The 27,461-nt window shown below is 37.9% G+C and overlaps 1 protein-coding gene across 2 annotated transcripts; it reads left to right on the top strand.

The window, feature by feature from the left end:
• The first annotated feature begins 114 nt into the window (after nt 1-114).
• UBE2J1 (ubiquitin conjugating enzyme E2 J1) lies at nt 115-26,768 on the top strand. Of its 2 annotated transcripts, none has more exons than XM_021545593.3 (8): nt 115-193; nt 9,256-9,329; nt 10,987-11,118; nt 11,682-11,766; nt 13,174-13,279; nt 15,132-15,261; nt 18,962-19,093; nt 25,560-26,768. In XM_021545593.3, exons 1-8 carry the CDS (start codon nt 163-165, stop codon nt 25,830-25,832), a joined length of 963 nt encoding a protein of 320 aa, XP_021401268.1. In that variant the 5' UTR covers nt 115-162; the 3' UTR covers nt 25,833-26,768. The 2 variants fall into 2 exon arrangements, with proteins under 2 accessions (XP_021401268.1, XP_085432573.1); XM_085576447.1 differs by having other exon boundaries at nt 115-520; nt 25,560-26,621.
• Nucleotides 26,769-27,461: the final 693 nt, after the last annotated feature.

Genomic DNA, 27,461 nt, shown 5'->3' with positions numbered 1-27,461 from the left:
CTCCCCCCGCGGTCACGGCGGGGCTGTCGCCGCCGCTGCCACGTCAGGGGAGTGTCCCGGGGCGGGCCGGGCCGGGCCGGGGCCGGCCTTCCTCCTCCGCCCCCTGCCCCCGCCGCCGGAGCCGCGCCGGAGCCGCGGAGAGAGCGAGCGGTGCGCGCTGCCATGGAGGCCCGGTACAACCTCAAGAGCCCGGGTAGGCGGCGGCCGCGCCTTTACGGGCCGGGGCTGCCGCCGCGGCTGCCGCCGGGGCCGGGGCCGCGGCGGGGAGGAGGGCCGGGGCCGCGGCGGTGGCGGTGGGCTCCTGCGCCGGGGCGGAGGCCGGCCGGGTTCGGTTCTCCTTCGCGCTGCGATGGCGTTGAAACCTCCCTCCGAGCTGTAATTCGGTTCGAAACACCCTGACCGCCGGGTCTGGACGTGTCTGTGTGCCCACGCGCGTTGGTGGTTCGTGGACACGTACCCCTGAACGCTTAGTCAGGTGGCTGTGCCCCGTTCCCCCGGGCATCGCCTGCTCTCCGAATGGGTGCGTGTGAGGGCACGGCTCGCCAAGGGTAACTTGGCCCCTGTGGCGTCAGTTTGTTTTGCAGAAGTGTTGCTGTACAGGCTCCGTGTACTTGCGTGTCTGTGTTTGTTCACATGTTTGGTTTGACATGTTACAATTCATGCCTATAAGTCCTGGGCTTTCTTTTGAATCCTTGAAGTGAGAGAGACGCCTCGAGAGATGTGGAGAAAACAGCGCTGGAAGGGAAGGTTTTGGTTCCTCGGAAGCAGCGAGCAGGCCGTGTCTCCCCGCGTGGCTGTGCCGGAGCAGCGGTCTCTGACCGGCTGTGCCGGGGCTTCACCCGGGGAGCGGCTTGCACAGCCGGAGGCCCGGCTGACCCTGCCGAGGCAAAGCCTCTACCGCAGCTCCTGAGGCCTGGGAGGGCTTGTGTGAGCTGCTGTCCCGCCCCTGCTTTCGCCTGGCCGGGTGTTGAGAAATAGGCATTATCCGCTTCATGATATTGTGATGAATAGTAGCTTTATTTTTTAATCATACCGTCCTGTTACCAGCATGTGAGGTGGGGGGAAACTGAATCTTATGATGACTTGTACCTTATAAATGTCAGTGACATGCTTTGTTTACAAACATACCTCATTCGGATGATGGGTCTATTGTTAAATTGTGTCCCTTAGCCTCACACCCAGGTTGCATAACTGGAAGATAAGAAGGATCACTAAGCAAATTATTAACTTGTTGTCATTTAAAATGTCAGAAAGGAATACTCTTTTTTGGGGAGATATGCAGGATGTGTGGCATATATGAATTTAGAAGGCCACACAAACATGCTCACTGGTTGCGGTTTGCCACGTCATGGGAAATAGTGGTGGTGTGCTGTATGACAAGCACCTGGGACCTGGGTGGAGAGGAGAAGTATTTGTGACTTAATTTAGAAATGTTCTTCCCCTTTGTTATTACTTGTCCCCCCTATATTCAAGAGAAAATTACCTTTACTGGAATTGATTTTCAGCACCTGTTGGTGCAGAAAATCAGCTGGAACCAGCTGTTCCATAGCAAAATAAACTTTGTGGGGTAAAGATAAATAATTCATACAATGGCTTAATATTACTTCTCCAAATTAAGCATGTTTGGTTCCATGTTAATTTATTAAACTATTTCTTTCTATATAGCTAGTGAAAGTTTGTAAATTATATAAATAACTTAAAAAATTTCTATAATAATTTAAAACATTGATTCCAATAGTCAATATGCGTGAAGTCGTTCACTGAACAGATGGGCAAAAAGGTGTTGAATAAATATAAACAAATATTTTAAATAAATATTGTTTCTTTACAGTTGCACATTAAAATGAGTTAACAGTAATTATGTATAGCCACTGCTTGTAGTCTGGCACTTTAGTTGCTAACCTGGTAGATGAGCATATGCAATTATTTAATATTTCTGTGTGTTTTACAAATTCCTATCTTGTTCCAGTTACCTGTGCACTTTAGTGGTGGTATCTTACTCTTGCCATTCGACTGAAGGTTAACAATGGAACTGTAGAATATTCTAATATTAAGGTTTCAATTAATGTAAAGGCACTAAAATACATAAAAAGAAGTCCACTGTATTTTCTGTTTCAAGGGGTTGTGTCATGTGTGGACTGAAGGGATTACTTTGGTAACTGAGCCCTCTAGGGCTTTAGAACAAGTAGCTGTCCTTGTGCCTGTTGTTGCTTTGCCTTTAATAGAGGAAGAACCAAGATGCTAACCTTTAGGTCAGCTTTAGGGATTTGGAACATGCTATCTTGAGACAGAATAGAAAAAGTAATGGTTTTGTACCTGTACAAGATGCTTCTACTGCTGAAATCTGCTTTTGGACTTGAGCAAACTGCAAACGGTGATTTTGTCTGCTCAGTATATTTTAAAAGGGCAAATTCTACTAACCCTTTTAGTATAAGTTGCCTTAATGTAATGGTGTAGATGAAAATACATTTTAAGTAGGAAAATGTTGTTAAAAGAAACATGTGCCTTTATAGCAGAATTTGGCTTAAAATAAAGATCTATAGAGTTGTGAAGGAGCTGAAGTTCATCTGTGGTTGACACCTGGATCCCTCTTCTGTGAATGTGCTACACCAGACTGGTGAGTGGGGATCATTTAGGTTCTCCATTGCTGTACTTTGTGTGCTCTCAAGCAGGCCACAGAAGAGCAATATTGCTACACATCTTTGTCCTGCTGCAAATTGCTCCTAGGCAATGTGTTTATCTTCTTCATTATCCCTGTTTTTACAACCAGTGAGCTCATCCCAGCATATCTGAAAGATGGGAACTCTCCACAACACAAAGCAAGCCGTTCCCCTGCACACCACATCTCTGTTGATGAGAGGCAGTGCAGCTCTGGCCCATCTCAGTTTGCCATAAGTACAGGCCATGGGCAGTGCAGGTCTGGGATGGCAAAGCAGCTCCTGTCACTTGCCCACTGTAAGAGCAAGGAGCCATGGGAGCATTCACCTGGTGCTGTCTTCTCACACTGCCTATGAACTTGAGTTTCTTTTTTATTTCTTCCCAAAAAGACAGTTAATTTTGGAAGGGATGAAATTTCACACTTTGCACTTCAGGTTTCTTTGTATTGCTTCAATAAGGGAAAGCCTTGTAAGCTGTTGCTTCATATTTTTGTGTGTATTTTTGGCAGTTGTAAAAGGGCAAGCTATTTTCTGTCATAGGATTTCAAAATGGATTAGTCAATGTATATCGGCCTGCTACCACATGGCTGATAAACCTTTCCCATCAATATTAAAGCTCAGCTGACTAAAGTACAGACTTCATCTTCTTCATGCCTCAGGAACATCCCTAATTTTCTGAAGTTTATAAGACAGCTACTTGGAATAATCTCTTTACTTTTTTTCCCCCAAGAGCTGTGACCCTTAGCCTGCTGTAAGATCAGACACGGAATCTTGTAGTCACTGCTCTTGTAGTGACAATGTCTCACTTTTGTGTGGGCTGTAACCAGGTGTCTGAGTGGGTATTAGCAGAGACACTTGAAGAATTATGAACAACTATTTACAGTGCCTCACACGGAGCCCACAAAAAAACATGCTTTTTAGTTTTTTGGGAGGCAGAGTTGGTTTGCGTTCAGCAGACCACTTCATCAAGATTTTGATTAGTGAGTGCCCTGGAGCCCTATGGAGAGCACATGGAAGGAGTCATGGCATGCTGTCCTGCATTTCTTGCCCAGGGGCACTGCTTTGGGATCTTGAAGGCATAGAGAACATAACAATGCTAAGATTGTGATCCTCTTAGCTGTCATCTTCAATATGATTGCTGTTTTTCCTAAAAACCGTACTTCTTTCTCCACTGCATATTTTGCACAAGTGAGTGATCTGTGCCAACAAGCATATGTCAGTTCTTTATTAACTAAACAGAGCTAATAGGAAATAGCCAGTAGCTGTTGTGCTGCTTAGTAGCTTCTGTGTATGAAAGAAGGATAGATTGTTTAAAATTAAAATGTTGAACACGTGTTAAAAATTTATTCATTGTTTGATCTTAACGTGTTCAACAAGCACCTTGGATTTTGTAACTTTTACCTCGGTGTGCGTTGATCACTGAACAGTTGTTTTCAATTGCAACTATGATAAGAGTACTGTACTTCCTGTTGCCCTGAGGGAAATGAGGACTAAAGATTGGTTGTTTCTTAGGGTGAGAAGAAAGCAAGACAGGACTAATTAAAACGTTTTGTGTTTTTATAATAGTTGTTAATACTTTATGTGAGTATAGAGGCTTGTTGATCATGTGAAAAAATGTTCATGAGGCTGTGAAGATGTAAAGCAGCTATTCAGGAGGTTTATGGATCTTGAGAAGGGACGTATCTGAGACCCTGAGGATGGAAAACAGCTGGCCTGTTTCTTGGCAAATGGTGTTTACATTTGTTTTGTAGCAGAAGTCAAAGGAACTGCCAGAGGAATGTCCTGGTCTTGGCTGGGATGGAGTTAATTTTTTTCCTAGTAGCTGGTTCAGTGCTGTGTTTTGGATTTATTTATCTTATTTTTAGTTCACAAATGATCACACATCATTCACAAGTTCTAAACTGTCCAAGAGAATCACATCCACAAGGTGACACACAGCTCCTAGTGACACTGTGCAGGTTGCTGTGAACCTCTTAGAGTTGCTGTATATTTAGATTTAATAAACCATTCTCTACAGAGTACAGCAAAAAATACCATTGAAAAAAATACCATTTTCCATATCAAAGAGCTACTGTGACTCTTTGTTTTAAATATGTTTTCTTACATGTGTCAGTGACCACATCACTTAAAATGTGATTTATTTTTTATTAAAATGTCAAAGCTCATCAAGTGCTGTCATTTTACGAGAAATCCTAGGTACTTTACATATAAACGTAATCCTGATGGGTTTTTAATGATGTGCACTGGAGCTACTGAGAGTGTTATTCACTCTTGTTTTTCCCCTTACAATAAATTTAAACATTACTTTAAGTAAATGAGATTTTCTTTTAAATGCCAATGCAGTTTGGTTCCCAGATGCTTTGGGCTGCTGTGGGGACTGGTGATTCAGCAGGTAGGTGATGCTCTGCGCTGTGACCTCTGACGTCACTTGTGGTTACACTGGCTGTAGGTCAGGCACTCTTGGCTCGGTGGTCAGGTAAAGAGTGGAAGGGGGAAGAAAACAAAGCCAGCTGGATTTAAGAAGACCCTCCCAAAATGTCATCCATGACACATCTGTGTAATTTAAGGGACATGATGCTTGTCTCAAACTGTCTTACGTGATTTCATTTTTTATAATTTTTTTCTGTTATTTTTGTATAATACTTTTCCTGATTTAGGTAGTAGTCTCATTAATAGATAAACACATAACAAGGATTACTTGTGTTTTACTAATCATTTAAGTGGATTGAGTAGTTATAAAAGTTTATCTGAGATGAAGGGTTTTATGGGAGTTTCACTTTCACTGGTGAACCTGTATTCAATAAATAAATTGCATCTTTACTTGTGTTGTTTTTGTTAGCAGAGCCATAGGGAAAGTTACTACTTCTGAGTAGACCTCTAAATCTTGTTTAAAGTGAAAAAAAAAAAAAAATAGTAGCAGCCATAAATAAAAAGGTAGGAAACATTAGCCAAAGCAGTAAAAGCTGTCAGGTTGTTTTATTCTTCTTTTCCCAGCTTAGATAAGTCATCTTGAAAGATTGAGAGATCTCTAGCTTTATGCCAGCTATTCTGGATTCTATTATCTATCTGTACATTATGTACTTTCTTTTTCAAACAGTGGAACTGAAATTTCAAACTGAAGTTTGAGAATTCATTTCAGAATGAAAAGGTTGCTGTACATTTGAAGAAGATACTATCATGCACAACCATTTTTTTTTTAAAGACATAATGATTTACTAAGAAAACACCACTGTCATCCCTTTAAGCAGTTTCACTGATGTTTACGAAGACTGATCACTTGTGTTTTCTGTGTCCAGAAGGTTTCCACAGGCACTAGTTACAGACAAGTACATAGTAGGAGTACTTGAATGACCTGCAGATCAAAAGAAGCAATTGTGTGTACTGAAGTTTCAGGGTAGCTTGAAGTAAAGGATGATGAAAGTGGAATTTGACGGCATGGTTTTTGGTAGAAATAAATCTATTAATCACATATGCATTTATTGTACAGATTTCCCTCATTAATTGGTATTCCACCATCACTCAATCCTAAAGCAAGTTGGTGGCTTTAAACTTGATTCTTAGATTTTTAATAGCTGTATTTTGCTTTTCAGAAAATTTTATTCAGTGTAATGCAAGAGGCAGATTGTCAGGCAGAGCTTCTGACCTGTAGTGTTCTGTCTTTCCTCCACAGAGCAGTAGAGAGCTCCCACACCTCCTGCTCTTGATGGGAACTCTCCTGTAATCTCTAGTCCAGAAATTTAATTTCCCCAGAATTTAATTTTGATGAACATTGATAATGTGTTACTGAGTGTATCTGTGCAAATGTGGTTATTTTGCATGCTGATGGTTATGTCACATTAAAAAATAACTTGATTATTTTGTCTATAAAACCTGTGTTAGACAAATTCAGTGTCTTGACTTTTTTTTTTTTTTTGGCTGTATTAGCCATACTCTTTGACTTTATTGGCAGTCTGTGATTCTTTATTTCAAATGTTTTTTTCAGAATTTTAGAACTTTAAATTATTTTTCAGAATTGCCATTGACGAATGTTTTCTCAGTGACTCACGATGACTTAAGTGGATTGAAATACCATGACTTATTGCAGGCAGACTTTGTGAATTATGCTTGTTTCTTCCACTGCAGTTTTTGGTAGCCAAAGGAAGAACTGTTTCATGAATACTGCAGCAGGGCTTGAAGAAGAAACAAATTTTGTGCTTTCTTCACTGGATCACACGTTCCCAGAACGAACCTTTACAGCTCCAGGCTTTTCCTTGCAGCCTCTCAGCTGGTATTTCTCAGGGATGTGGGAAGAGAAACACAAAATAGTTTGGGTTGGCAGGGATCTTTAAAGGTCATCTAGTTCAGCCTCCCTGCCTCAAGCAGGGACACCTTCTGCTAGATCACAGCTCAAAGCTCTGTCCAGCTTGACCTTCAAGGCTTCCAGGGATGAGGCCTCCACAACTTCTCTGGGCAACTTGTTCCAGTGTCTCATTGCCCTCATGGTAGAGAATTCCTTCCAGATGTCCAATCTAAACTTACTCTCTTTGAGTTTAAAACCATTCCCTCTTGTCTTGCCACTACAGGCTGTGGTAAGAAGTTACTTCTTTCTTATAAGCATCTTCTAGGTATTGAAAGGTCACAGTAAAGTCTCCCCAGAGCCTTTTCTTAAGGCTGAACAACCCCAGCTCTCAGCCTTTCTGCATACACATGTGCTGCTTAGCATAATGGAATAATAGTAAGGCTTGGGTTGGAAGGCACCTTAAAGTTCACCTACTTCCAATCCCTGTGCTGTGGGCAGAGATGCCTTTCTCTAGATCAAGTTGCTCAGAGCTCCGTCCAACCTGGCCTGGAACACTTCCAGGATGGGGCTTCCACGATTTCACTGGATAACTTGTTACAGCACCTTACCATCCTCACAAGAAATAAATTTTTCCTAATATAAAATCTAAATCTATTTTCTTTCAGTTTGAAGCCATTCCCCATCTTGTTGCTACATGCTCTTATAAAAATCCTTCTCCCATCTTTCTTGCAGGCTTTCTTCAGGTATTGGAAGGGTGAAGTTAGGTCACCTGATAGATTTTTAAGATGTCCTGGGTTGCTTAATACTGAAAACTTCTTATAAGCAAATTATCTCTATGATATTCAAGGGCTAAATGAGATTTTGCTGTTTCATGCCCCAAGAATGGAGTAGTGTTATGCTGTAATAGCTTTCCCTCGGTGAATGTGGGTGACTCCACATGATGCTTTTATGGGGGGAATATATTTATTTTCTGTCCTGGTCTCTCAGCTGGGAAATCTCAGTAACAGTTGTCTGCATTGTCCATGACTCCTCTGTCTTTATTAGGTTTCGTTACACACAGTCTCAGTTTTCTCATGGTCACCATTTTGCTTTGTGGGGTGTTCACTCCTGAATTAGCTCATCCTGGTGCATGCCACTCTTCTTCTAAAGGCAAGTGTCCAGCCTTGTTAGCTGTGAAGCAATGCTGAGTACAAAGCCTTTTCTGGTCTAGACTGGTTTTCTTATATTCCTCTCTAATGAACTGGTAAACCTTAATGAAGATGAAAAAGACAAACTGTTACTCAGCAGAGCCTGAATGCTTCTAGCTGTGATGTGACCTGGTGAGATCTATCAGGTGTTTGACACCTCCCTGTAGCAGCAGCATAAATGAGGTAACTGGCAGCAGCAAGATTTCCACATAACTGGTTTTCTGTTTGGGTTGTAAGAAGTGAAATTCTCAAACTTTGAGCCATTGTTTATAGCTGTCTGAAAGAGTGAAGGAGGAAAAGGACTTTTCACAGTAGATTGGAGGGGAAATTCCTCTGTGGGGAGGCCAGAGTTTTTTATTAATGTATGGTGCACATGAGGGCACCTGAAGTATAAGTGATGTAACAGAGCTTGCAAAAGAGGGCACAAGAAAATACAGATGATGCTGGTATTTCTGAAGTGGAAGGTTGGAGAAGGTTACTAATGAGTATGAGGTCATGATAGAAGAATACTTGGGTGTTCACACTCAGTGGCAGGTTCCAACTGCAGAGGCCCTGGGTAAATTTTTCAGGCTGGGCATATGCAAATATTTCAAATCTATTATAAAACTTCTGTCTCCTCTTACTGGTGATGTGTTGATTTCTCTCAAGTATTACTGTGACCTCCTTTTGCTCAACTAAAGGAGTAGTCATGTAATTGTCATGGGAGGTGTCAGGATAAAGCTTTTCAGCAGTTGTTAAAGATGCACACGATGTCCTGTATCGTAAAATATTGAGGTTGTTAGCCTTATAAATCTTGTAGTCTGAAACCCTGTTAATGATATGTATGTTTTTCCTCCTGTCTGGTGCAATTACTAACATAAAACTACTTTAGTCTCAATGTTCATTGTTGAGAAACTGTGACCATGCACATATTTTTCATAACTTTATGCTTGTATAACCCATTTAAGGTTTATTCATCATAAGTAATTATATAGTATCTTGAATTATGAACTCCAGTGAAGAAGCTGGAATCTGCTAGAGAAGATTAGTTAGCTGAAAAGAGTTCTTCAAGAAATGTTTTATGTATTTTTCTATGCAATGCATATTAAGTTATTTTCTTCGTTTTCATGTCTTATGCTTTCTTTTTTTTCAGCTGTCAAACGTCTGATGAAAGAGGCTGCAGAACTGAAGGATCCTACAGAGCATTATCATGCACAGCCTTTGGAGGTTTGTTTCTCTATATGTTTGCAAGAACTTGTAATTAGGCAGTTTTATTAATATATACACTTAATATATACTTTTCTAAAATGACAGCAAAACAATTTTTTTTTCCCTATGATGGAAATCAGCAGAATTCAACTTCAATGGTCTTGTTCTTCAGGGTATTGTTGAAAATACTTAACAGTTTTGTTTTAACAGAAAGTACTTAATAGCATTGCACCTGAGTAGTTTTATAGCATGGGTATGTTTTTTCCCCCATCACCTTCCCAAGACTGTGGAAATATTTAATATTTAAATCAAGCTTTTTGTACCCAAACCTGACATCTGGCGCACTTGTTGAGTTGTTCACTGAAGCACTTAACCTAAAGTGATCTCTGAGGATTGCCATTTTGCATTTAAGATAACCTGTGAAAGACACAAATGTATACAATTCTGGGTGCATTGTAAGAGAGGGGGATTTCACTTAAGGAGTAGCTTCTTGTCTAAACACCCAGTTAAGTTTTTGGGCTGAGAGGACAATGAAGTTCTGGTGGTTAGAAGCTTAAACAGAAATCCCTACTGACTTCACTTGGTTAATTCAAAAAAAGCAGTGTTCTGTGGTATTCAGTTGGGAGGTTTGATTTTTAGCTGTTTGCAGAAATAAGTAACATATTTGACATGTTCACATAATAATGCATGTTCCAGGGTGCTATAAAATATTCCTTATTGTCTACTTGTTTTTATCTGTAGCTTGCTTCTCCTTCCTGTGGTAAATCAAGAGGTTGAATTCTTGCTGTTATTTGTAACCTACATGAAGATCTTATTTCTGGATTAGAGCAGTGTCTCAGTGGGAAGAGAACAGTGGCAGATGAAAGGAAATCTTGACAGTTGTCTCCTATACTTGAAAAACTGCAACTAGGTGGGCCGCCCCAGGGCTGTAATACCAGTGTTCAGCATTAGCTGAGGGATCTCATTCACTGACAGCAAGCCTCATTTGGGCTCCTGTCCTAACAGTAGGAGTTGTTCTGCTTGTAAATATTGAGGAAGTTGTTGGCAGTGCAAGTTCTGATACCCAAAGAAATAATGTTTAAAGAGAAGTTATTTATATGTCCGATGATGATAAAACTGTAAATTTCAAAGTGTACCTATAAAAGTTGTGCAATAAGGTACAGTACTTGTTTCAAAACTGTTAGTGGAGTAGGGAAAAAAGAAGTTCTCTAGGATGTGAGTCAAATCCCTGTGTTGACCTGGGCACGGAAGGAGCTTTGGGAAGGCTGTCATTAGTGTTCTTTCTAGGTATAGGTCTCCCTCTGGTTCTCCAGAAATTATTGTTCACTGAGGCAAAGATCTAAAGATTTTGGATCTTACTCTTAATTGACTCAGTTTTCCATCTGTTGGGTAGTACAACTTCTGTCATAATTTATACAGCTAGCATAAAGAATTTGGATAATAAATTTGAGACTTTTGGCGAATTATTGCACACGAAATTTCCCAGAAACCTACAATGCTTTATCCTTATTGCTGCATTCTCTTAACTCTCCATTTGACTTTGTCTTCTTAAAACTTCTGCTTGTATACTGTTTCTTCAGCCTGTCTTTGTTCAAGAAAATGGCATTGAGTTGTCTAGTCTCTGATGAACACTTTTTTTTTTTTCCCCTTCTTCCATTGATGGGGGCATTTTTAGGATAATCTTTTTGAATGGCACTTCACTGTTAGAGGCCCTCCAGATTCAGATTTTGATGGAGGGATTTATCATGGGCGAATAGTGCTACCACCTGAATATCCCATGAAACCACCCAGCATTATTTTGCTGACGGTAAGTAAGTATGCTCATTAGTTTTTCCTTTTTATATTATCAATTTTATCATAGGTACAGAGAGAGAGGGAGATTCTAGGCATTTAACATGATGTTATTTTTGTAAGAAAGGTGTCACAGTATAGCATAATTGACAGTCCAAAGTCTTCCAAGATTATTTTGGTAATCTCTTAATTGCATGAAGCTTTATGCCAAATAAATGCTCTTTCCTCCAGAAGCAATCACATTGCTGATGTGGTTGTCTGGCTTTTCTGTTTCTCCTTGGGCCCTCTTGGTTTCTGTTGAATACATTGCTCAGATGTTGGGAGGCAGACCTGTAGTTTGAGGCAAAGGCCTTCCTTTGTGCATAGTTTTGTAGAAGGTTTTCTTCATGCATTAACAGACTCAGATGACAGAGTTCTGTTTTCAGCAAGCTGAATGCCAATTTTGTGGTGTCAGCAGTAGTACAATTGTCACGTATGTTTGTGTATGGAATTCTTATGATTGTGATTTTTATGACTTTTACAAAAACTGAAGAGTTAACTTCTAGCATGCTTTATTGTATACTCCTCCTTCCTTTGAAGGCAAATGGCAGGTTTGAAGTGGGGAAGAAAATTTGTTTAAGCATCTCAGGGCACCATCCTGAAACATGGCAGCCTTCGTGGAGTAGTAAGTAACAATTCTTTGAAAAATCTTACCCCCATCTAATAACTTGTTCTTTAAACTCAAGAGAATCTCATGAAAAATGTTTAAAGTGGAAAAGGAGACAGATTTTGAGAGTGTATTGGGGAGAATTTGTCAAGTGTAGGGTCATAAAAAGAATGAAATTGAATGATTTGGAAATGATACTAAGTAAAATCCAGGACTGAGAAACTGAGGGATGATGGTAAGCTCTTCTTTACTTGGATACATAAGCATTAAGAATTCTCAGACTGCTTAGAATATTCTTTGTGTGTTTTGTTTAAAACTTTCCTTATAAGAGAAATCCTGTTACTTTACCCTGTTTTTGCATGAGCACTAAGCCAGCTTGAATAATAATAGAAGGGAGTTTTCAGTTCTAATTATTTGGTTCTGAGCACTCAAGAGGAAAGATAATGTGGTCTGAGTTCAGAATAACTAAATCATTGCTATCTTTATTTTTAAAAATACTGTTATTAGAGAAATTGAGAGCTGGCACAGTTCATCCAAGGCAATATGCTTATGTTCAAGTAATTTTAGTTTTGCTGAGTACAGTATATCAGTTATTTCTATATTAGTTTCACTTTTAAAATATATTGGTAAGATCTTAGGAGTTTTCTAGCAGACCACTCTTCAACTTTTGTTGTCTCTAATGTTTTTTTAAGAGTAGAAAATCTTGTGTTTCTAAATAGTTGTATATATGCTGTCTCTTTTCTGTGGTACTTATTTTGATGTGATACTTATTTGCCAAATCTATTAGCAAAGTGTCTTGAATTCTTAAATATCATTACTTCTGTAAAACAAAGTCCAAGTACAGATGTTGTCAAAAGAGATGCTTCATATGACAATTCTGTTACAAGCAGTTACTAATATTTTACGTGAGCTCCTTCCCCTATTATGATGACATAAAAGGAACAAATTCTGCAATACTTTGTAAGGAAGAAAAACTCTGAGCATGTGTACACTAAATTGCAGAATTCGTGTGTAATAGAAAAAAGATGCAAAATAAATAATTCCCTGTGAACCTTTTATCTTTTTCCTCTCCCCCTGCTCCCCTTCTCCCCCCAACCACCTTTTTATATGTTAGCTCTGCTTTACCTTTTTTCATAGTTTTTAAAGTCTGGAACACTCTTCTTAATGCAATGTTTTTGTGACAGTTGATTTTTCTCTTCTCCGTTGGCTGGTGGCCTTTTCTTTGTTTACAATGTAATGTTAAAACAAAATTAAGAAAGGGGTGCAGTGTACCAAAAAGAAACCAAAACCACTGCTGCTTGTAGGAAGTTCAGACTTGGCAGAATGAAGTTTTGCACTCAGAAATGCAACTTTCCTGAGTGTGGAATGAGATTACATAAGTCTTGTTTCTGCCAACTTGTTTCTATCTCTGTTTTCCCATTTTAGTAAGAACAGCTTTACTAGCTATCATTGGATTTATGCCAACCAAAGGTGAAGGAGCAATAGGATCTCTAGATTACACACCAGAAGAAAGAAGAGCTCTTGCAAAGAAGTAAGTGCTAAGTTTGTTATTGTAGGGACATTTACATTAATTCACTTTGAGGGTAATGCATTGAGTAGAAAATAAGCTACATCAGTCTATTCTCTTGCATTTATTCCAAATAAAACAAGTTTGATGTCTTGTTTGTGTAGTCACTTTTTTCTCTGACTATTGTGCAAACTTGGAAATTGCAGTCAAGCAAAATGTTTTGAGAGCACTCCATTACTTCCAGCTTTGTGTGGTCATATTAGAGGTTTGTCTGAAATTCAAACTTGGAGATATAATTAACATTATGATACAGTACTAATTGCAGCATGGAGAGAAAGTGGGTATGATGGAATTGATAGTAAGTGGGGGAGAAGACCACCAAAATAATGATATATAATTGTATTTAAGTAATAGTGAAATTATTTCAAAATTCTGAAGCAACTTCTTCTAATGATATTTAAGAAGTTAACTTGAGATTAGGTTTGTGACTATGATAAAATTATTAGCTTAGTGGACAAAGGGAGGGCACTGGATGTTGTTTATAGGGATTTCAGCAAGGCTTTTGGTGTCCTTTCCCTTATCCTCAGTCATGAAGTATAGCCTAGGTAGCTGGGGACAGTAAGGGAGATTAAGAACTGCCTGAGCTGCCTGGCTCAAAGGATTGTGATAAGCAACACAAAATCCAGCTGCAGGCTGGTCACTATTGGTGTATTCCTGGTATCAGTGCTGGGGCCAGTGCTATTCAGTGTCATTAATGACTTGGATAATGAGCAACAGGGTGCACCCTCAGCAAGTTTGCTGGTGACACAAAGCTGGGAGGAGTGGCTGATACACCGGAAAGTTGTACTGCCATCCAGAGGAGCCTCAGTGGGCTAGAGGAATGTCAGAGAAAAGTCCTGCCCCTGGAGAGGAATAATATCAGCTGACTAGAAGGGAGCTTGGAAGGGAAGATTATGGTGGTCACTATGCTGATCCTGAGGCAGCAGGGTGCCGTGGCAGTAAAGAAGGCTGAAGTGTCCTGGGTTGCATGAGGAGGAGCATTGCCAGCATGTCAAGGGAAGTGATCCTACTTCAGTACTCAGCACTGGTGAAACATCAGCAGTGCTGGGTTCAGGTGGAACTGTGACCAGGTCAGAGTACAAGAGAGATAAGGACATCCTGGAGTAAATTCAGTGCAGTGCCACGAAGGTGATTGAGGAGCTGGAACATGTTTCATCCATGGAGATAGTAAAAGAGCTGGGAGTGTTCAGCCTGGAGACGAGAAAGTTCAGGGAATCATATCCATGTGTACAATTATATGAAAGGAGTTGTAAAAAAGGTAGAGCCAAGCTCTTTTCAGTAGCATTCAGTAACAGCAGTGAGTCAGTGGGGTAGGTTAGTCATGATACTGTCCTGTCAAGTCTCTGATTCCTCACTGGCCTGGAGAGCCACTTGCAGTGTGCCCTATAGAGAGGTGATGTGGGAAGGTTGTTCTCCAAGAAGCTGAAATTCCTGGATTGGAGGTGCAAGCTCCAATTACATTTTTACTATTATTACATTTGTAATAATAGTTAGATCTTTATAATTTATAATTTTTATTTGCTGCAGATATAAGTATTTTAATTGTAAGAAATTATTAATAAAGTATAAATAATAGTGATATTTAAGTCAGTTGTTAATACTTTCCTAAATGACTTGAGAGAATTTGTGTTAGTAATACAGATAATTCTCAACATATTTTTTCAAGATAGTGTGATTTGAGGCAGAGGGAAGTACTTCTAAGCTACTGGCCTTGCCACCACTTGTCTTTCTGTGGATTGTTCTGCAAATAGTTTATTAAACAAGCACACAGGAACACTAAGAACATGCTATTCTGAGCTATGTCTTTTGTGGGCAGGTCACAAGACTTCTGTTGTGAAATGTGTGGCACATCTATGAAGACAGCCCTCTTACCACTGACATCTGGAAGCGTGTCAAGCCAGGCAGACAAGGAGGCTAAAGAGCTTGCCAGACAAATTAGCTTCAAGGTAAAGTCACCGTTTAAACTTTTATCTCTCTTGTATAGAAGTAGAAAAGAAAATACTGAGAAAAAACTTGTAAATCACAGAAACATTCGTCATATGAGAAAACCATCATCAATTGCTATGTGGAAGCCTGTTTCTTCAGTTTAGTCTGAAAGAGAAAATAAGAATGGATCTCTTGCAATTTGCCACTTAATAAGTTGTACATCTCAAGCATTGATTTATTAGTTTTAGTGGTGACCACTGTGGTAGGAACTGCCTATGTTACTTTTACTTCCACATTTTCCAACACTAATAACTTGATTAAATTCTCCAGAATTAGTTATATCATAAAAGTGTGATGAAAGTTTGAGCAAAGCTAACCTAAATTTTTTACCTTTGTGATTTTTTTTTCCTTTTGGATTATGGAAGGAATAAAACATATTACTACTGAAAAATGGTTGCAAATTCTTTTGAAGTACTCTGCTACTATCTGAAGATACTGAAAGTTGAACTCTGGTATGGAAGTTGCTGTGACCGAAAAATGTGTTCTCTAGCTTGTGTTTCAGTGAAAGCAAGGTTTGTTTAGACAAATACATTCCTTAGAGAATTGCATGTCTTGCATGCACAGTGTTGTTTTTCACTGGGTTTTGCACTAAACTCTTAAATCAGCCACTAAGGAAGACTACTGTGCATGAGAGCAGGGAACTACAGTTACATTATGACAACGTGACATTAGTGCAGAACACATCCTCACTGAGGTCAGGGCTTCCAGTATATCCCTTTTTATCACCTATGTTCTTCTAATAGTGACCTGATGTCTACTTTTTAAATTTTTTGTGTGTGCCAGGAAAGTAAGGATTATCTTCTGAGTATTCCTGCCATTTTTGCAGGACATGCATATTCCTGTGCCATAACACTTACAATAAAAATATCTCCAAATATTTTACAAAGATGAGAAAAACAGGGACAGAGTTTTAAAGCTCAGCTACTTGGATAAACAATGGATTGCCTTCTCCTGGATTTTTTAGAATATATAAGAGTTTAAAGTTGTAAGATTAATTTTTTTATTTGAGAACTGCTAATCTTCAAAGAAATTCTAGAAGCATCCAAGTTTGGTTTTGTTTGGCTTTTTCTTTTGTGAGAAAGAACTTGCCTTTCATACCTTTTTTAGTTTTAAAATTAAAGGCTTAGAGATATCAGTCTTTAAAGAATACAGGTGTTTGCCATGTATCTATATGCTTGACACTACCTCCTAAGAACACTTGTCAGGAAAAAAAAGGAAAAAAAAGCCTTAGGTTTCTGCAGCCTTTTACCATCCATTGTGTGGGGTTCTTTTTAATTTAATAAGGCAAATCAGTTCTGTCCTCTGGTAGCATCTTTCTTCCCTTCTCAAATCAAAATTTAGGGGTTCAGGTTTTTTAAGCTTCCTGCTTCTCTGCTTTGCTTGACTTTATCTGTTTGTTGTTAGGTGGAGGTGTTCAACTGATGTGTTTTTAATAAACTAATAGTATGAATTACTAGCAGAAAATAAAGAAGTTTTAAATTATTTGGATACATTTCATGTGAATTTATTGGGTAAGATTTAACATCAGATTGCTGATTGAGTGTATAATTTGACAGAGGCTCTCTACTAGCAAACATACTAGCGACCTCTGCATTAGCTTCCTCCTTAAATAAGAGATTTCTGAACTATGTGTAGATGATCCCAGGGTTATTGTGTTTCTTTGCAGCTTTAAACAAGATGCTAAGTTTTAAAAAAGTGGTAGTGGGATAGGAATATGTAATTCAGGAGGGGGGAAAAACCCCAACTCCTCTTCTCATTACAGTTTTCCTTCTTCTGTGGGCAGCCACCTTTGTTCCTGTCTGTTTTAATAGGAAATTATATTTTGTATCAGTTTTATACTGACTTCCAAATAATTTTCTAGGTGTTACATAACAGAAATTCCATTTTGCTTAAAGAAGGAGAAAGGAAAAAAGAAATTACTGATGGCATATGTATCACTGTAAAACAGTGTGGTTTACCTTCATGTTGCTATCACAAGGGATATTTTGCAATAAAATTAATTCTCTGTTCACCCTTATTGTTATGTTTAAGTATGTTGTCATCTTTTGAATGTTAGTCTGACTTCAGTCTAGATACTAGACTTAGTGCTTTCATAAGCTGAAGTAAATCAAGTGCACATTCGGTACTGCTTTATAGAGATTAACAGCAAAGATGAAATAAGCTCGTCTTGAAAGAAGCAAGAGTATGAAAATCAGTACTCACAGGTTTTGGGAACTTGTGATTGGATATAGGAAAGAAAGATTCACCCTGAGCGTTGTCAAATGCTGGAGCAGACTACCCAGAGAGACTCTGCACCCCCCCAGCTTTGGAGATGCTCAAAACGTGTCTGGACATGACTCTAGAGAAAGTTGGACCAGGGACATCTAGAGTTCCATTCTAGTCTAAATATTTTGTAATTCTGTGTTGCTTTGTTGATGATCCATATTTGAATCATAACTTTTCCTGTCTAATACTGCAGTTCATAATAGTCAAGTGTAAAGAGAAAGCAGTGTTCTTAGCAGAGTCTAAGTTTTTTAATGTTAAATCCATCTCCAGATTCTTTTAGTGCCATATTTTTTTGATTCTCTTGAGGCAATACATATGAAGAAACAGAGAACTTAATTTCCTCACAAAAATAGTATCAAGAAAGACTATTGTACTGTGATCTTACCAGTTTATTATCACTATAACTGGTTGTTTTCTAATGCACTGTTTGTATTTCTTGCTGCTATTACTACCACCACTATCTATGTCTGCATTTGAAGACAGTCATTAGATTTGAAGTTGTCATTTTTGTAATAAGTTGGGACCTAGACACATGACTTGGGAGGTGACTTGCTTACTGATAAAAACTGATCTAGTCAAGAGCTCATTTTTTTTGATGTGTAAATTTTAGAAGTATTTCAGTTCAGCACTATGATGGTATGTCCTTTTCCATTCCCAAGAGATTACTGTTGCCATATATACTGGTGTTCATGTTCTTCTACATGTCCCTATTGATCTCTTGTCTCAGATTTCCTAAGCATGAAACCTAAATTCTGGGGGAACTTATGTGTAGTAGACATTTTGTAAATGTGTATGAAAGCAGTATTGCAAGACTTGAATTTTTTCTTTTGCTCTGTGCTGAAATTTAAATACTGGACACTGGTATGCATGTACTACCCAGTGTAGTGTCATGCATATATGCCTACTCTGTCTGTGAGGCAACTTTGGTACTGAAACCAGTATAGCCAGTTTACACTGGCACTCACTAGAGACTCTTTAGTCCTGTGGAGGAACAGGCTGTGCTACTTCACTTGTATCAGCAGTAGGCCAGCATTGTCTTAAGGACATGCAAAACAAAAGTATTAAAAATTGCATAATTCTGGCATAATGTCCTGAATCTTCTAAAGAATTTTAATTTTTGTTCTCTACATCTGTGCGTTTTTTGAATGTTATATTTGTTACGTGCAAACAAAATTGGTTTTTAAACTGTTGTTTGCACATTTGCAGTCTTACTTTTAAAGAATGAGAATTTCTTAAACTTGTTTCTGTGTCATTGAAATGCAACTGGCACACCTGATTGTTACATTTTGGTAAGCCTCGTATTCTCTACAATGGAATACACATTCCAAAATAAGTCAAATCGTTTTGAAGCAATTTTGATCTTGTCTGTGAAGTGTACATTTGTGCTTCTTGTAGGCAGAGGTCAATTCATCCAGGAGATCTGATGCTGAGCCCTCAAATACATCTGGACTGAACCACTCTACTGCTTCACGTGAACCCCAGCAGGATGGTGCAGCTAGAGCATTCCCAGATCCAACAAGTGCGACGGTATGTCCATCTTTGAGCTTTATTGGGCATAGTTTGAACATGAAGTTGGTCCTCTTAAGCTGATTTGAGTCCCGATTAAAGGATGTAGTTCACTTACTTATGCTGGAACTCCTGCATATTTTTATATAAAATCTGTTAACAAATAGTATGCTGAATCATTTTTAGTAATAGCACTTTCACTTTCTTTTCTTAAAACAAGAAATCATGTTCTTTTAGCAATTCTTCTTCCCAGTGTTTACATTGTGTTCATTAAAACTTTATGATGTCTGAAGCACTACAATTTACCATCTGCGTAATGTAGCACCAGTTTTTTCTACAGAATTCTTAGAGGCAAAAAATATTTCAGTGATAACCTGTAGCTTTTAAATATCAATCAATACTATTTTCTTGGGTTTTATAACCTCTTAAGTAAGTCTAAAATATTCATACTGTTTCAAATATGACACTTATATTTTAATACTGCTAGGTGTAAGGCTTACATAAAGGTTTCAGAAGTGACTGAGGTCTGATGGTGGGCCAAGGCAGCTGCTGTTACGACTGTTGCAAATGCAGTCTAAATTCACTGATAAATTGCAGGCAAATCCCAGCTAAGCTGACTTTTTTAGAGAGGATGGGGCTGCAGATTGGTTAAGAAACCTACAACATGTCCAGTAACATCTGTTGTGTGTTTGCAACATGTTTTCAAGCTATGTAGAAATATAAACATGCTAATAGCAATCTTTCTTGCCCCCCACAGTAAGGATTCTTCCAGATTGTTCAGGATTTAATAAACTATTTTATTATATTCTTCTTATTATAAATCCTGGCTAATATAGTAGAAAGATCTCACACAAGGCATTGTTGACATTGAGGAGAGAGATTTTTTTAAATTAATCACATTTTTAAGAAAACTAGTTTTATCAATTACGCTGATTTAACAATTAATGATTAATTTTCAGAAGATCAGTCTTACAGGAAATGAGACCTTTAAACATATAAACATATAAATGTATGTAAAAATATTCATATAGGTGATTAACTGTAAATGATAAGTGGGTTCATGTTTTGGGGAATTGAGCTAATATTCAGGATTGTTAGTTTTAGTTTGAACCAGCACCTGTGTTTCTGAGCTGTCACATTTTGAGTGTTAGGAATTATCTGGAGCCATTCAGTAGTGGAAAATAGCCACACAGTGGAAGAAAGAAATGTGTAACAGGAAAGACTGTTTTAAGGAATTTGAGCTTGCTATTTTTGTGTTCTTATTTATGTGAAAGGTAGTAGAAATCTTTTCAAAGTAAGGCACTCTGGACCTTGATCTGCTTAGAGGTGTGAAAGAGTACCCATGCAAACCTCAGATCTTTTCTACTCAGCTGGGTTTCTTGTATGTGTAAAATCCATTTATTGACTTCTTGTTGTGTAAAGACCTAATTCTGCCTTATTAAGTTGTGTTAGATGAGGGCAACACCAAAACATGTTATTCTCTCTTTGTGGATAAAATGTTTGCCACTTAGTCTACAAATGTGTCCTTAATTAAAAGCTGTTCTAGAAAATTTGCCAGGTTTACTCTCTTTGAGGGCCAATGCTGAGTTCTTCTATTAACTTGTGTTAACTTCTGATAATGTGTTTCACTCTGAAACCATGAAACCTTTTGTCTTTCTAGACAATATAGAGGTGAATACTAGAAGTAATAATGCAAAAAAAACTGGAATGTTACATTTCTTCTGTTCCTAGAACAGTTGTAATCAGTCTTCATTAAAGACACAATGGTATATAGGTGCTAAGGAAGGGGTCACCTCTAGGGGAAAGTGAAGGAATCTGTAGACTGTGTTTTACTATGGGACTGCTTCATGCTTGAGTTTGTTCTTTCCAGCAACAATTCTCTGTTCCATGATTTTTTTACCTTTAAGTTGCTTGAAAGACCAAAAATTTTTTAAATGTGTTAATGGCAATATATTTGTCAGCACAGTAATGTCCTTTCTGAGATAGTGCTAACTTAATTCTTGTGTAAACAACACTCTGAAATGGGTCTCTGCCATGGCATCACTTCGTGTCCATTTCTTTGTTCCATGTGAGGCCTTATTCCTGAAGAGAGAATTTGTCATTCCATCAGAAAAAGAGATATTTTTAATTAGCTCTCCTTTCTGTCATCTTTCACCTAGGGAAAGGATTATGGCCTCACTGACTAAAGAAAGACCAAGTCTTACAGTATTTCCATTAAGCATATGTTTTTCAGATTTCAAAACTCAATTTGAAACTGTTGTTTATGTTTTAGCTGTCATTGTGTTACTCAGTACTTCAGTCTTACAGATTCTTGCCCTTTGAAAATACTTACTGTTTAATTGCTGCATGGATGTGTTTGTGTGTGCACTTCCTACATTATAGAGATTTGCCAGGTGCAAGGCAATGAGTACAGCAGCATGAGATCAAGGAAAGGAGCAATGCTGCTCTGGAAAATGCTGCCACAGCAACTCGTCTAAAAGGATACAGAGCTGCAGAGAACAGTCTTTAACATTAATTAAACTAAAACAATAGTCTACCTAAGGCATCATGCAGCATAGTATTTCTGAGGAGTCTGAACCCAGTGCAGAGAACACCTCTGACTAGTTTACTTCTGACGGTACTTTATTTTATTTGTAGTAGTTGTTGATGTCTACTCAGGGCAAACTAATGGTACATTATTCTTATTTGAGTGTTTGAAGTGCAAGCAAGGTACTGCTGCTGAAAGTTGGCTTGGTAAAAGTAATTACCCTTAGTATTAAGGTGATATCCTTCCACATCTGACAAAACAATGTTTTTGAAGGAATATATTATAGATGGGTGGGACTTGGGTTCAGTGGTCACCTAAATTTTGGTACCAAAACTCTGATCATTAGTGGAGGCTGGAGTGCAGTGCAGTTTTACCCAGCAGCAGAGGCTGGTAGGCTGCATTTCTGTCCTCCCCTGATTGCACAGACTAAATCTGTGTGGATTATGGGTGTCTGAACTTCCACTAAATCTGTAGTAATACATTTGGTGTATTGATATGGATAGATGTCCCACCTTGGGGTTTATAGCTAATGAATAAAGTAGATGCCTGGTGAGCTTTATTAAGTAACAATGTAAAAACTAGTTAAGTTGTTTTCTGATAACCTGGGAATGCATTAAGCCTCAGTACACCTGTTATTAAACAGTATCTTATGGTAGTCACCTGCACTGATAATAGTGGCTGGATGAAGCATTTTGAGGGGTGATAAAATAAACAGTGTAACTGAAGCCAGTTACTTTGAGCTGATGGAGTTTTCTATCAGAAAATGAGGCTGTGTTCTGATGCATGAGATTTATAAGAGTCCTTACCTTTAATCATAAGTTCTGAAATATTGGTAAAAGTGTTTCCCTTTATCTCTGTTAAGTGCTGTCTTAGATCTGTAATACTACAGCAACCATTTTAAATGTCTTGACAATTGAGAGTACTTGGCCCAACTTTCATTCATTAAAAAATAGACATTTTTCATATCAGCCATTAAGCCATGCTGTGTCAAACTTCAACAGTTCTTCAGCTGAAAGTTGTACAGACAAGTATTTCTCCTATCCTGTTTTCTGCATCTCCCCAGATCATTAGTATAAGTGAAAGAGGCTTCAGTAACCCAGAGGATTTATATGGTTCGGAGTTCCTGAGTTTGCTGTATTTTTAAAACATCCCTTCCAAGATAATTATTTAATCCTTCTAGTATTCTGACAAAAATTTTAAAAATAATGGCCTGGAGATATAAAGGATACATTTAATGCATTTTTCAGTAGACTGAACATGATAAAAGTTTCCTTACTTTTTTTTAGACAATACAAGTTTTTGTTAGTTCTAATATTAGTATATTTTACTGAAATATCTTTTCATCAAATAATTTTTCTTATGTCCTTGGAGCAAAGTTTTCTATCAGTCCTAACAGTTTCAGAAGCTTCAGAAATAATATGGCAAGTAAGAATATAAATAGTATGTAATAATGTGATACGTGTGTATTAAATGTCTGTAAAGATCAGATGCTAAAGGTGGCTATAATGTAACTATTATTGAATATTTCTATTTTTACTCTGTTAAGCTTTCATCCATATTTCCTGTATGGTTTGGCAGAAACCATTATTTGGCAGAAACAATGGAAATTGTGTCATGTAAGGTGTTGTGTTAGTCTAAAAATCTTGTAATGTTTGCTTACAAGGATTTTAAAGACTTGTCATTAAGTTGAAGATAAGATGTTTGTGATTTTTTTAAATATGCAGCCCATCTGCCATTTTTGAGATTCTTAACACTTAAGTCTTCAAACAAAAAGAAAAAAAATCTATCTATCTATCTATCTATCTATCTATCTATCTATCTATCTATCTGTATTGTTTAAGATACTGTAGCACCTGAACCCAAATTTATATTGGGTCATGATCACTCCTTTCTTAGCTTTCTTCTGCATGTCTGGTAATAGTTGGCCATTGATTATGTTTGGAGTCCCAAGGTGGTGCATTAGATGAGCTTTGGGTGAAGCCTTTGGTCTGCTGCTGGCCCAATCCAGGTATAATTTCCTCAGAAAAATAATTTAAAGCCTTGAAATTGTCAGTGAGATTTCTCTTGAATCACAGATCTGTTCATGTCAGTGTATGACAGATTATTCTATTCAGAATAGGGCCCTTCTGTTTTATTTTTATGTTTAGCAGTATTAAGAAAATGTGTGTGACAGCCAGTGCTAGTTACTTTTGTCAGTAAGACGATGGATAAGGAATATTTCTAGACTTTTTTTATATCTTTAAAAACTGTTTGAAGAAGAAAAACATTGCTTACTGAATTGATAGTTCTTGTGTCCTAAATTCACTTGTCTCCCTCTCACCTTCTGGATTATGGGAATGTAGATGAGTCTAGGAACTTCATTTTTCAAAGACTAGGCTTCCTCAAGTCAAGTCTTTATTTTCCTTGGCATGAGGAGCTTTCAAGTGAGAAGCAGAATTACTTTCTTCTGCAGTGTACTGGAAATCACGACAGGCTGCTTGTGGTGTTCTTGGCTGTCTCTGCTGATAAAATGTATCTTTTAAAAACATTTTTCTTTGAAGCTACCCAAGTTGCTTTGCTTATTTAGGCAAGACGCCTGTGTAAACAGCCAAGTTGTCAAATACGGGGAGTAATTGCATCAGTACTTCCTTGTCAATGATGAACAGTGGGAAATACTAATGATGGGGAGGTAGGAATGGAAGGCCTCTTTCCTGGGTGGGACAAATCACCAACTAGGTGGAAATTTTGAATGTTTTGTCCACACACAGAAGAGTCACAAGACCAAGTACTATTCACTGTCTTGTGGATTGTCAAACCTGATACACAGTTGAGGGCATTCCCCATTTAGTCATGTGGAAAGGTAATCTTTTATGGAATAGTGGATGGCTGAAGCAGTGCTTAAGGTTATGGATGTTGTGTCCATTAAAAGGCTTTGGAAAAAAATCTAAAATGTCAAGAATTCTAGTTTTACCTGCTGTAATGATAATCTTTTAGAAGGAAAGGAGGAAAAAGCTAACTCTGGAAAATAGTTACAAATTCGTTTAAGTAGAAATATCAGAAAACTTTAGTTTCTGATGACTGAAAATGAGACTTAAAAATTTTAAAAACCTGCAGTTTTTCTCAGAGCTTCTTTTTTCTAAAACACTTTCAAACTTAAACTTGTCAAAATGCTTATTTCTCATTACTGGTCTGTATTATTATTTTTAATATTAAACATTGGAAGTTTAAGCTTTTCAGTATTGCAAGCAGGATAAGTCTGGTGGGAGATTAGATGTCATATTTTCTAGTTCATAAGATTGAAACTTGTTTTTTTCAGCATAAAATTCTCATGAACAGAATATTATTTGCCAGAGCATGTTTTTTAGTACTTGCAATGTCAGACTGAGTTTGACCAGTAGAGGACAGTAGGTAAGTGCTTGCACATGTGCTGTGCTCAGGAACTCCTGCTGCGATCAGGTATTTGTGGTTAGGATTTTTGTTTTGGTTTTTCAGTGGTGGTGGTGGTGATGAGAACAGAATTCTGGACCCAGCTCTCCACAGGAAGCATTGCAGCATTGCTTAAATTACAGTTCTTGGACTTCTCTCCATCCTTCTTTGGTTTCCCCATCTTGTTTCCCCTTCAGTATAGGTGACATTGCAAATCCTCAGAGATATAACTATCCAGAAAATTGTTAAAAGATTTCTTGAGCAGCAAAGAGTTAAAACAAATCCCAGACAAAGATATTTGAAATCTCTAACACAAATATAGTTTGACAGACTTCCTTCAACATTCTCTTGTCTACAGAACTGCTGATTTTCAGCTTGAAATACACTTCTACTCAGGATAGTGTATGGACAAAAACAACTGGCTATAACGATCGTGTAATTATTAGTGACATGCATTAACAGTTATCTGAAGAGCACATTTTAGTCCTTATGATTTTATCTCTTGCTAATCTTATGTGCTGTATTGTCTGACAACTCTGAACCTTTTTCTTTTAGCCTGAAAGTCAGAGTAGCAGTACAGTGGCTGGCCAGGAGCACACTCCAGCTGTGTCGAGCACCAGCACCTCGCTGAGCCCTCGGCAGCGCCGTGCACAGCAGCAGAGCCAGAGACGGGCCCCAGCTTCCACCGACTTCAACCGGGCACAGCAGCCCAGAGTCAACACCAACCACACGGGCTCAACCGTGCTCATTGTCCTGCTGACCTTTGCGCTGGCAGCTCTCATATTTCGTAGAATATGTTTGGCTAACGAGTATGTGTTTGAGTTATAAGGCTGTTTGTTCTAACAGCAGTGACTTGAATGCTTCGCTGAACCTTCTGTATTGGCTATGACATGAGAACTGTTTACAAAGGTTACTTTTTGTATTTGCGCTTAAATCCTTATGAATGTTAATGCACCTACACATACATTACTTGTAGGAAAAGCAAAGTTGGACATGTAAGCTATGAGTTTTAATTGAGTGCCCACTAGATACTTGGGGAAACAGTGCAGTGGAATAGTAACATTAAGACATGTGGGATGGGACTAAATTTAAATAATTTATGAACTAGTAAAAGACGATTTTTAAAAAATGGTTGATTCAATTTTTTATGGGGCATAAATACTTCTATTTAGTTAGTATAAGATTTGGCTTTGAAGAGGGGATTATAAAATGAATCACTGCTATGTGTTTTGTATCTGGTGAACTCCTAATTTAGAGGGAATACAGTTTTGTAACCACTGTTATTTGCCATGACACATTTCCAGAGGTGAAACACAAATTGGTTGTGATGCTGCTTTGTGTATGTGGAAGGGGGAAGGGACTGTGGGAAGAAAGTAGGTGCCAGAAAACAACTTGCATTATTTTGATTTTTATTTTTCAGTATAAAGATTGGGTAGTCTTTTGAAAGATTTGAATGTCCTCTTCTAGTACTTTCAACTGTATATCTTGTTTCTAAAATTTAAAGATTATGCAAAACATGTCTATTCTTGCAATAGTTATAAATATGTAATATAATTATTTACCCAGAGCTGTTGTCTTTTAATTATACCATAAATATACATAATGTGTTGAACTGAATGTTTCGTATGTGGTTTTATTTACTAAAGAAAATTTAAACCTTATTATACTTAAATTCTCATATATATGAACATACTTAACAGAAGTATTTATTACAATCCTGCTAGTAATAAAGTTTCAAGCCATTCTTTGGATATGTTTCAAGTATCACATGGCAGTTTGTTTCTTGTTTGTCTGAGGGTTTCTTTTGGTTAGTTGGTTGGGTTTTTTTCTCTGTTTTTTTTTCAGGGTTTTTTTCAAAGTGTTTGTTTTTTTATTTTTATTTAAACCTAAAATCAATATTTTGGGCCCAGAGATCTACTTATTCTAAGTCCCTGGTAGTATTCATGAACATGTGAAAAGGCATATACAAACAGTAAACCTACAGTTGTTAGGGTTTTGAGAAGTTTTGTCTTTGACTATTTAAATACTGAAATAGAAGGAAGTGGGATAATTTTCCTGTTGTATTATTGTTCAAATTACTGTTCAGCATATTTATTTCAACAACAAGGAAGTTTAGCTGGCTTTCATTTTGTTGCTGTCAAACATAGTAGCACTGAATTGAGATTCTCATCCTGTTTTTCAGCAACTATTTATCAAGCTAGCTAGAGCTTTCTTAAGTTTTATCAACTATAGTGTATATTACTGTATTGCAACATTAAAGTAGCTATAACAACTTCTAAAATAAGGAAAACCAATTTTGTGTCTAAGGGAGATGTGTAAATTTAGAAAACTCCCAAAATATGAGTCTTTTAGCATTTCTCTGTATTGTTGATAATCTTGTTTGCAGGTAGAATGGAAAAAAAGTGAAAAAATAATTTTATAAGAAATTCAGACAGAAGTATGTATTTGTTCAGCAGT

Source organism: Lonchura striata, chromosome 3 (genome assembly GCF_050655825.1).
Source record: "Lonchura striata isolate lonStrDom1 chromosome 3, ASM5065582v1, whole genome shotgun sequence".
Lineage (NCBI taxonomy): Eukaryota > Metazoa > Chordata > Aves > Passeriformes > Estrildidae > Lonchura > Lonchura striata.
Note: the sequence above shows the minus strand (reverse complement) of the source record. Positions and strands in the feature narration are given on the sequence as shown.